We start from the raw sequence: 11,144 nt of genomic DNA, 5'->3' as shown, positions 1-11,144 counted from the left end.
AAATGAATCAATGTGTATAAAATTAGATATTAGCTCTACTTCGACCACCCACTACATTAACATGCTCCTTAGATGTAAATGCATTTATAAAAATAATTCAATATAACAATCTAAAAGGGTCATTTTTTGTATTTTTGGTACTTTAAGTAGCCATTTTGTGATAGTTACTCAAGTCCAATTTTGAATGCAAAACCTTTACTTGTAATATTTTTACAGTTACTATTACTAAAGTAGAAGATCTGAATCCTATGAATAACAAGTGAAAACGGGTGCAATTATTGCACCCTCCTCCCTCCACCGTGCTTCCTTCCTCCCGGCGGGAGTCCGCACAAAGTGGGATGGTGCGCGCTCCCGCAGTCAAATGTAAGTGCACCCGAGTCGGACAGACACACACACTGACAGAAGATGGCGATGCGAGTGGCTGTACGCTGCCTCTCTGCAAACTTTTCTCCCAGACTGCCTGCGCTCTCGTCGGCAGCACAGGTTGCAGCGACTCGGTTGCTGTGGAGGAGCGACTCTCCGCGGACACTGAGCACGACCTCGGTCCTGTCCACAGGTAAAACAATAAATAAATACATAAACAAACTACATTTATATGGCTGTCCAAAAAGAGCTGTAATGTTACATACTAACATGCGGGCTGCTGCTCTCACATTCCTGTCTGTCTGCAATGGGCGAAACAACTCACGCAGTTTGTGGAGAAACTTTCCCACAGCGGACAAGAGGAAGTGCAGGGAGGGTGGACAGTAGTTTGTTTTTTTTACACGGAGGTGGCTGTCAAGCACAAAAAAAACTTTAGCAGCCGCATTTTATGTTTTCTAAATTGTACAACGAGGACTTCTTTTTTTTCTTCTCTATTTCATGTAATTTGAAAACGGCCAAATCACGAGCATCAAATTAATTAATTAACGTAAACAACAAATGACCCAGGCTAGGCCTGTCTCGTGCACCAAGTAACTTAAAGCTTATTAAACAGAAGTCACCCATGATCCTAGATACGTGCCACAGATAGCTGTGGGGTGATGAATTGCATGTGTGGGCCTACATGTAGTCTAAAATGTCAACAATTTTAATTATTTTTCACCCAGTTGTTGCTTTCAATCGTTATTCTTTAAACCTGTGAAATGTAAAAAGCTTTTTTTAAGGCTCTCGTTGTAATATTTAGAAAGGCATTACCGCTGCCCTTTACAGCAGAAATATTCAGCTCTCAGGATCGACTGCTCTCCCCTGTCATGCATCAGAGTCTTCTTCACAATCTGGTTCAAACCTGTATTTTTATTTATAGTCCGATGCCAACAGTGGAAGGTGTTGAGGGATTGTGCTTCATCCCTCAGGGTATTGTGAAGATGACAGCATGAGCTTGGAATCAAAAACTGCCTCAACCAGATACTCAAATTTTTTCTGTCGAAACGCTGATCTAAAAAACTGCATCTGCAGAACACTCATGTTCATTTTTTTAGGTTGTCTCATTGCCACCTGTAAACTACAGACTTGTTATTTTTAATTGAAAGCATATGTTGTTGCATCAGAAACGGTGGTTTCATAGTTTAGTGAGATGTTCTTTGGAACATCCAAATGATGTGCTTTCACCCTCCATGTACTCCATGTGTTCTTATCACTATTAATAGTTTCATGTTGTATTTGAAAGGTACTGTATACATGAATCCATGACCCTGTTGTTGACTCTCACAAATAAATGAATCTGTTCCAAGCTAAACTATTCCCTTGTTCTCTCCGCAGCCCTAAAGTTCACAGAAAAGCACGAGTGGGTGCGAGTGGAAGGTGCAATCGGCACGGTTGGTATCAGCAATTATGCTCAGGTAGGTCGATGGCTCTTGGTATTAATCTTTTGATTTATGACACAATTGGTTCAGAGGTTTATTGGTGGCAATCTAAAAATAGTGGAACGCTAATGTCTGCAGTTCAGAACTGCACTTTGTCCTCACCTGCAGCACCTGTACTAATCTACTGTTTTATGACTATTGTTTGAGACAATTGATGACTGCTGCTGAACGGACAAAAATCATTTAATGTGAAGCAGTCTACTGTGTTTGTTGTTGCAGATGTAATATCTGCGGAGGAAATTATTTATATGGTCAAATATTGAAAGTCTATCTTGGATCAAGACCGGCTCGCTGCCACGTCTTTAATGTTCTCTGATACTCCGATAGATTACCACCTCAAGGTGTTTTACGGCCTTTTCGTTTATATCCATTGAGCCTCGTATCACCACTGCGTTCAAGAAGAACTGCTCATCAACTGTGGATGTGATTATTTCTGAGCAAAGTGTATACTTGTATTGTACTCTGGAACGTGAACTTTGAGCAGAATTGTGATTGTGTGTTGAACTCACAGCATCTTGGAAAGGTGAACTGTAAATGAAAAACCACCCGGCCTATACCCTAGTAGAGAGAACAAGTACTACTGGTAGTTTTCTCAGGGTGTTGTAAAAGTATAAACTAAAGTATAAAAATGACCAAGTCGGTGTTCCTGCACTTCTCTAAAACGTTCAAGTTTGTTGAGGCTTCAACAATTCCAGAGTCTCAAAATAGTTTCCTTATGTTTGACTGCTCCCAGAAATGTAATGTTGCCCAAAAATATATTATTATAGAAACTTAAATTTGTAATGGAAAGCTCATTTCAGATGGCCATGGACAATGTATTCAGTCACTGTCAGCATCTTAAACACTCTTCTTTTAAGATGAAATGGTGTCTTTATCCCTAGGTATAGCAATTGCAGTTTATTGTGTATGAATGAGAAAGCTTTACACCTTTTGTGACGTCAACAGTTTGGGTCCAGTATCTCTGCTTCTAAAGTATTGATCAGGCTGACTGGGATTAGCTGCACTTTATAATAAAGTTACGCCAGTAATCTCAGTAGATTGTGTCCGTGCTGCAACAGTCTGCAGGTCGAGATGAACTGATTTCTTATTGCTAATTGTGTCTTCACTGATGGCCCTGAAAATCTGACTCTATGCTGATTTTAAAAGATGTCGACGGATTTAAAGAATAAGCCTACTAACAAGTATTTTCTGTGTATAATTCATATGTTGCTTATTCCTCTGTGCCAATGGGCTCCATTGTTGTTCAAAACCAATTAAACAAGAGCAACACCATTAAACTGGGTGACATCACGGTCCTGCTGCTATATGTAGTTTAAAAAATAATCCCCAGCAAATGGATTATTTACTCCTGTTTGAGTGATATTTGCTAAAAACTACAGTGACCATGTTTTAAATATTATTATAAATTTGTGACCTATTTTTGAAGATGTACGTCTTCAGTAGAAACCACCTTTTCCTGTTTAAAGTGCAGACTTGTAAGACATTCTTGGATTACTGTTTTTACTCACTTTATATCATACTGTGTATATTAAAATTGTGTTCTATCATCTTAGGAAGCATTAGGTGACGTGGTATACTGTGGACTCCCTGAAGTTGGCCAAAGACTTGAACTGTTGGGTAAGAGCCTGGACTACACGGCACATTTCTGAAAGTAATTCCAGCAGTGTGATAAGAAGTATCCGTTATGTTTTGTGTGTGTGTGTGTTGTAGAGGAGTTTGGTGCCTTGGAAAGCGTGAAGGCTGCCAGTGAGCTATACTCGCCACTGGCAGGAGAAGTGACTGAAATCAACACAGAGCTGGCAGTGAATCCTGGACTCGTGAATAAAGCCTGCTATGAGGAGGGTAATCGTCTCGCAGTCTCTGGTCTTCTCAGTACATTTTTCCCACTACATTTGTTGCCAAGATAGATGAAAAGTTGCCAGACAAGAACAAGGTAACTGCTTGTTCATGGGAACATCTTTTAAATGTATTTAATTATTTTTCAGGGTGGCTCATCAAGATGACGATTGAAAAGCCTGAAGAACTTGAAGGCCTCATGGATCAAGCTGCATATGATTCTTTTATAATGTCACTTGAAGAATAAATGGATAAACTCCACTGTGCTGTTTTTATAATGTAACTGCAATCAAAGATTAGTAGGCAGGGTTACTAACATCTTGTGTGACACTCTATTTTGATACTGAAATTGTGCTATCAAAATAATAAAAAAAAAAACATCCTCACTAGCATCTAAGGTTAGGATTTGCTTAGCCACTAGCCAACCAAAAGGGCTCCTAATCTCCAGATCTGTCGGTACATTGTTTCTAGTGCTTTGCTCCATGTGCACAAGTGATTGTAAGAGCCGTGTCACATTCATTTAATAAAATTGGGTCCTTTCACCCCTGTGATTTCTTTTTTTTTCCCACTTATGTCTGTGAACTCACTGCTTGAACTTTAAAGTTGAAGCAGTGTGTTGTGATGCCTTTAGTGTCAAGATGACACAAATTCACACAAGGACAATGTTAAGTTCAACTTAAAGAGAAGCTCATGTAGAGTTTGAGCTGTAGGCATGTTCATATCATGTTGCTCTACATGTGCTTCTTTTTGCTTGATATGGTTCCACACACCTTGACCTTTGCCCTGTGTGAAGAAAGACAGAGATTGCAGTTGATCAATGATTAATGACGCGGTGAACAAAACTGCACTCGAGCTGAAAATGTGAAAATTAGAACAGTAATTGGTTTTCTTGGTTAAAACTGAATAATTGAAATATTGTCACTGGGGACATCTAGTTCATTTCATCATATGACATTCATACTAAATAATCTGTAAAAGAGTTATTTTGAATTCATTTAATTTATGAACCAAATGTCCTTACAACACCTTTTTAAAGAGGTCTGTTGTGCTGACCTATTTGTGTACGATCCAGGTCTCACATTCAAATGTGACCCGTCTCCACTTGACGTCCTGCTCTAAAATAATACATTATGCTCTTCAGATGCAATTTAAAAACCCTCAACTGAGTTCTAAAAGCAATCCAAGTAATCTACTGCATCAGTAATATCAAAGAATCACAAAGCTGTTGTATGGTTTTTACTTTAGTCTCACAACCACTACTACTTTAGACTCTGGGCCATGCAGAGACTGGTTCAAGCTTAGAAAAGTGCATAAAAAAAGTCTGGAATGTATTCAAATGTGATCAGACTTGAGATTAGTAAGAAATAAGTAAATATTGGATGTCTTTCATTAAATCTTTCTAGATGTAGTGCTGTGATCTTTATCATTAAATATCAATGACTTGTAGCACTTAAAGCAGTGTGCTGCACCGCTCTGTCACGGTGTGCTGAAGGTTGCACATGAAGCACAAAATTAAAAAATAATTTCCCAAGTCCGTGCCGTTCTGATTTATGCTCATAATTAACATTTCCCTGAGAGGGGTGTTTTTTGTATGTGATCATAAATCTAAACACAGAATATAAATTAGTATGTCTTCACTATATCAATTTGCAGAGCAGTTTAGTTTACGCTGTTGTCTGTCCCTTCAGCACGTGGAGATGAAAGCCTCGTCTTCATATTCGGAGGGTTTTTGTTGTTGCTGCTTCATGAGACAATGGGTCATAGACATGTAAATCCTCTCCACTCCCACCTTCCAGAAAACAACCATAATAACAGTTAACATGAATACAATTAAATCACAGATGTACTGTTCTCTCTCAATATGAAATGACTGATCAGGAGCAAGAGCAACAAAAAAAAAAGAATCAGGTCATCTCTAGTGTAACCTTTAAACCCGGTCTTAGGGACACCCTGACCCCTTGGGCCACTGGGCCACTGGGCCTATGCTGTGTTGTCCCGTTTGGTAATCCAACTGCTGCAGTTGTTATGTGACACTTTGGTTTTATTGACTTAATATGTGACACACGGTGGTAAATAAGACACATCATTCATAATTATTTTAGTCTTTCACAACTAATATTAAAAACATAGAAATTACCGGTTTGAAAGATTTATCTTTGGTCATTACTTATAGCTGATACCCTGCTACCATAATGTCCAGCACAGAAAATAATGTGTGGTATCATTGGAAGCCTTTATACTGTCAGTAGTGAAGACTACTGCTGGCTGCTAATGGAGGGTGCTAGGCCTACATCTAGTGGCCAGGGCAAAAACTTCCCCTCTAATTGTAAGTCAAACTTGTGAACACAATTACACTACATTATTGTACTGTAATGAACATAAAATTGCATCATGAAATAATTTCATTAAACATTAGCTTGCAAAATAAATTGCAAGTGTACCAATGTGAGTGCATAATTGAAAAGCTTTACAAATGCAAATTTCATATTTATAAAACATTCACAGCAGGCTTAAACATAATACACACTTATAAATTAAGAGGCTTTAAAGGTGTTAAAGTGTAATCGTACGGCTACTATCCTAGTCCGATCTTTGGTAACTAAATAGAAGTTCCTAAATCATAGGATTAATAAATCTCCACTTTTTTTGGAACTCCACTTCTATTTCAAAACACAACACTTATCTATAAATAATAATAATACATTTATATTGTTATAATAGCATACAGCATGTTTAATTTCCCTGCAATAACAAAGATGATTAAAGTGGGATTTATACATTCTTACTTCCAGTTTTCCTGAATCGAAATTATTCCTTCTGTGTACGGTTTAAATGTGATTTCACGTTTTATCCATAGAATGTATGTAAGAAAGTCTTCATGCATATTAATCTATTTGTTAAGATACCGACAAAATATGTGTTTGGGGTGCATGTATTGCACAGAAAGACGTCAAATAGCAGGATTATCTGGATTTTCATAATATATATTTTCATCACAATGGCTGAATTTTATATTCATTACAGTCATTTTTTTATTTTTTATATTCCCTATTCTTCCCTATTCTTACATGAAATAATCGGAAATATTTGTGTTACATTTTACGTTTTGTCGGATGTTCTTTGTGAGGATAACCCTCATTTATATACTCTTTGATCGAGCCTGTTCGGCCATTGGCTGTTTTACGCATATCCCACAATCCACCGCGTTTCAACTTCCTTTTTCCTTTCGGCCATTTTCCTCCCTAGTTGGTGAGATATTTATTCTCTACATTTTCAGAAATAATCTACTCTAATCCTTGTTATTTTATCGGTACATGTTCATTTAAAATACAACCTGAGGTAGAACGTTTCGCCACCTTTGTAATAAGGTCATTATTGTCTCAAGATTTTCTTTGTAAATAGCTGAACAACATCTGTTTTAGAAGTGCTCCCCGGGCGAGTGGTGTTTATGTGTGACTGTTAGCACACACCGTGAGAGGCCGAACTATAGCTCCATATTGTAATAATGTCCCATGAAATAGTTACGTAATATAATACGTAACGAATGCCGAAATGTCATGGACGAGTCATCGTGGGTTGTTGCAGCCGCATACAGGAGTTACTTATTAAATCGGACAGTAACCTCGCTAACCTGCTAGCTTAGCATCGACGTGGTAGCCTCGGATAATCGTGGTGTGCCGGCATTGACAGTCTGCTCATGTCCGTGTGTCCTTGTGTTTTCGCAGGGAAGTAGGCAGCCATGGCCCCCAGCCGGAATGGAATGCTCTTGAACCCTCACTTCCACAAAGACTGGCAGAAAAGAGTGCGCACCTGGTTCAACCAGCCAGCCAGGAAGCTCCGCAGGTGAGAACCGTCTCGTGCTTGTGATACATTACAGCAGCAAGCCGCCCAGTCCCATCACGGTGAAGTAGAAAAGACCAACTTTGTTGGCAAGAAGAAATGAAATAAGGTATTTGGTAAAAGGAAACTTATACGTGATCCGTACTTTGTTTGCACGGACACAACATAATGCATAATAACCTGAAGGTGGGCTCTACACACATTACATAGTGGATATGTGTCTTGTTAGTCAAAACCTCAGGTGTTCTATTGCAATTTTACTCACTGGGGTATATTTTACATTATAAACATATGCAACGTTTTATATTAGTGATCCTGCTTTGATGTGACTACATGTGCATTTCAAATTGAGATTTACTTGGTTCTTATGATTTTGATGGTGAGATGTCTGTAAACCTTTTGATGTTAACATGCAGTGTGGATACTGCACATGATAGATGTGGGAGAAAAGTTTTAAGAGAAACATACAGAACATAACTATTGGTAATTGTGCCAATTCTGATATTTAAAAAAGCAAAAGACTGGTTAACACTCAGCAGATCATGCTTATTTGCATTGCTCTGTGTCTCTGTTGCGTTCATTCATTACATCTAGTCATACCTCAGTCATGCAATACTACCCCCCCCCCCCCCATTCTGTTATTTGCCGTTTATTTCATGGTTGAGATGGTGGAAACACAATCAGGAGTCTGCAAAACAGACTTGTATATTTCTTGGTTCCTGGGACCGAAAGCGGCCCTTTCTGTTGCTGTGGGTTTAATTACGATACCTCTCTCTTTAGGCGAAAGGCTCGTCAGGTTAAGGCCCGTCTCATTGCTCCCCGTCCTGTCGCTGGACCCTTGAGGCCACAGGTCAGGTGTCCCACAATCAGGTACCACACCAAGGTTCGTGCCGGACGTGGCTTCACACTGGAGGAACTCAAGGTAATACCTTCCATTTGTTGGTTGATGGTAGTTTTACATGCAGGAATAATTAATCAGCAATGTCACTCTTTAACAATTTTATCCCAAAATATTGGCCACTGTTTGATAACTGACTTTAATCCGTCAACACCAACGGGAAATATAAAGCAGAAAAGCAACTGATTGTCTGTTGTGTAGTCGGGTAGAAAATTAGCATGAACTAAACTGTAAAACCTAGCAGAAATGCTATTGATCACTACTGTGGATGCAAACAACAACAACAAACTCAACCTTTCGGTGCTGAATCATGCATCCCACCCAACCAATAAAACACTCACTAGCTGTAGAGAAACATGAAGGCTGCTCAAAGACGTGATGTTCTTGCCAAACTGTATCGTCCATTCCTCCCCTGTACTAGCTTACTGTACGCTCAGAAATGAGTACTAGTGAGTTGTTTTTTACTGATCAGCCTACTTTGTACACTTAACGGTATACCAGTACGCATTGCTTTTCTGTCGGACCTCAATTTCAGTAATACAATTTAGTTCAATCACCAGTTTTATTCAAGTTGTAGAGGGAAAACAAATGCCCATCGTGAAGTGAAAGCACAAGTCAATGTGCATTCAATGCTGAGCTGCAAGCTTGCAGCATTGTTGAGCAAGTTGAGCATCGTCCCATGTACGTAGAATATAGCATAACACACCTGGGCTAGCATGTCATTATTGACAGACGTGTAGAGAAATGTAAGCACCATCTTATGTGCTTTTTGCGTCACAGCGGTCAGATGATGACAAATCTCCGGAATCTCTGTATTTTCTTGATGAATACTTTGAACCTTTTATCTGATGACTGCTCTTTATTACTCAAAAAATGGAAAATCTAATCAGCATCTTATCGAGTTCTTATGTTTAACTCTTATTGTGCTGTGATCCTCCCTACAGGCAGCTGGCATCCACAAAAAGACAGCTCGCACCATCGGCATCGCAGTCGACTCTCGCCGCCGCAACAGGTCCACAGAATCTCTTCAGGCCAACGTGCAGCGCCTGAAGGAGTACCGCTCCAAGCTCATCCTGTTCCCCAGGAAGGCTTCTGCTCCCAAGAAGGGAGACAGCACTGTAAGTTTCTCATTCATGGAACATAAAGATTAACAATAAACTTCCCATCCAGTCTCAAAAGCATGTGGCAGACTGTCGTGGTTGTGAATGAATTGTTTTATGTTTTGATTGTGTGGTAATTTTCCTGAGCAAAACAAGTGCTAAAACATTCATCCAAGGCATGTGGTTCGTAAGAGTGAGTCATCCTTAAAATACCAAGAGTCCTCGAGTGTTTGTTTACTATTGCTCCGTCTTATGAAAATGAATAACAGCTTTTAAGAGTAATGTGTGAAAACAAAAGAACCCTGTGTAAAAGTACATTTTATTCCTCACGCATTTTGGAATAATGAACTTTATGAGTTTAGCACCAATAATGGAAATGTAGAGATTTGTATGAGGGAGCTCAAACATTTAGCCCTAACCTGTGTGTCTATATATTTTAACTTTTCTAAATGCAGTACAGAGATTAGTCCTCCATAAACTCTGCAGGACACGTTTTATTGAGCTAATTCTGATGTGCTCACGCCTTCAGTAAACGATTATAATTTGAATTCTTAATCTCATTAGTTTGTTAGATTGGTTGTGTCACAAGTTTTTATTTGATAACATGGGACCTCATGAAACACTAGTTAACTTTTTATATTCAATCAAATGTGACAACTAATTCACCCAACATTTGAGTCTTTTTGTTCATTACCCAGCTGATAAAACGTCATTGTTCCAGAAACATCTGCTGCACAGTCAAAACAACAATGGAGCCTGAAGGCCAAACACAGCCTCATTTGACTGCACCCTTATTGACATCAGTTCCCCTATACTCCCAATTCAGTGTTCATTAAGATGTTATGTTGCACGCTGGTGCCAGCTAGATGATAATCTGCCTCACAGCACGCCTTACTGTGTAATATGGATGTTTTTTCCATTGCCATGAAGAATGAACTGTTGGTTTCTCTTTTTAGGAGGAGGAACTCAAGATGGCCACTCAGCTTGGCGGTCCAGTCATGCCCATCAAATCGGTGAGTCTTTATTCCTTTATTCCTCCATCGCAGCGGTCAGATGATGACAAAACTCCGGAATCTCTGTATTTCTTTGATGAAACATTTGAACCTTTTTTCTGATGACTGCTTTTTTACATTGGCTGGATTGTGTTGGATATAGAATTATTAAATTAAGCAATATGTGAAAAATCACTCACGTGATTGTCTCTTTCTTCTCGCAGGTGCCCAAGACGGAGAAGGCTCGGGTCATCTCTGAGGATGAGAAGAACTTCAAGGCGTTCGCCAGCCTGCGTATGGCCCGCGCCAATGCTCGTCTCTTCGGCATCCGTGCCAAGAGAGCCAAGGAGGCTGCTGAGCAGGATGTGGAGAAGAAGAAGTGAAAATGCCGCTATGGAACTTTGCAGAATAAAGTGTTAAAAAAGATCAATGTGAGAATGTCGTGATTATGATCTCTTTTTATTGTTTTCATGCTGCAGTCATAGATTAGAGGTGTTGATGGAATAGAGCCACTCAGCTGATCGGGGAAGTGTCTGTCTTAACAACTTTTAAAGATGTAAACCGACACGCTGTTATGTATAGATGTCAAATGTGTTAAAATAACAGTTGGGTTCAGATTGCACCTCTGATGGTC

The 11,144-nt window shown here is 39.3% G+C and overlaps 2 protein-coding genes across 2 annotated transcripts; both read left to right on the top strand.

The window, feature by feature from the left end:
- Positions 1–366: 366 nt before the first annotated feature.
- Positions 367–4,222, top strand: gcshb (glycine cleavage system protein H (aminomethyl carrier), b). Its single transcript, XM_079163363.1, has 5 exons — positions 367–556; positions 1,741–1,820; positions 3,398–3,461; positions 3,555–3,686; positions 3,830–4,222. The coding sequence occupies exons 1-5, from the start codon at positions 406–408 to the stop codon at positions 3,925–3,927; spliced, it is 525 nt and encodes a 174-aa protein (XP_079019489.1). The 5' UTR covers positions 367–405; the 3' UTR covers positions 3,928–4,222.
- A 2,681-nt stretch (positions 4,223–6,903) lies between these two features.
- rpl13 (ribosomal protein L13) lies at positions 6,904–10,936 on the top strand. Its single transcript, XM_079159372.1, has 6 exons — positions 6,904–6,929; positions 7,406–7,523; positions 8,301–8,442; positions 9,363–9,536; positions 10,475–10,531; positions 10,735–10,936. The coding sequence occupies exons 2-6, from the start codon at positions 7,420–7,422 to the stop codon at positions 10,891–10,893; spliced, it is 636 nt and encodes a 211-aa protein (XP_079015498.1). The 5' UTR covers positions 6,904–6,929; positions 7,406–7,419; the 3' UTR covers positions 10,894–10,936.
- The last annotated feature ends 208 nt before the right edge of the window (positions 10,937–11,144 follow it).

This window comes from Pholis gunnellus (assembly GCF_910591455.1).
Source record: "Pholis gunnellus genome assembly, chromosome: 1".
NCBI classification, from domain to species: Eukaryota; Metazoa; Chordata; class Actinopteri; order Perciformes; family Pholidae; genus Pholis; species Pholis gunnellus.
Note: the sequence above shows the minus strand (reverse complement) of the source record. Positions and strands in the feature narration are given on the sequence as shown.

Excerpts from the sequence above, each read along its gene's own strand:
- gcshb (XM_079163363.1), top strand. The coding sequence starts at position 406 with ATGGCGATGCGAGTGGCTGTACGCTGCCTCTCTGCAAACTTTTCTCCC. Across the intron at positions 557-1,740 it reads GACCTCGGTCCTGTCCACAG|CCCTAAAGTTCACAGAAAAG; the intron begins GTAAAACAATAA and ends TTCTCTCCGCAG. Across the intron at positions 1,821-3,397 it reads GTATCAGCAATTATGCTCAG|GAAGCATTAGGTGACGTGGT; the intron begins GTAGGTCGATGG and ends CTATCATCTTAG.
- rpl13 (XM_079159372.1), top strand. The coding sequence starts at position 7,420 with ATGGCCCCCAGCCGGAATGGAATGCTCTTGAACCCTCACTTCCACAAA. Across the intron at positions 8,443-9,362 it reads TCACACTGGAGGAACTCAAG|GCAGCTGGCATCCACAAAAA; the intron begins GTAATACCTTCC and ends TCCTCCCTACAG. Across the intron at positions 9,537-10,474 it reads CCAAGAAGGGAGACAGCACT|GAGGAGGAACTCAAGATGGC; the intron begins GTAAGTTTCTCA and ends TTCTCTTTTTAG.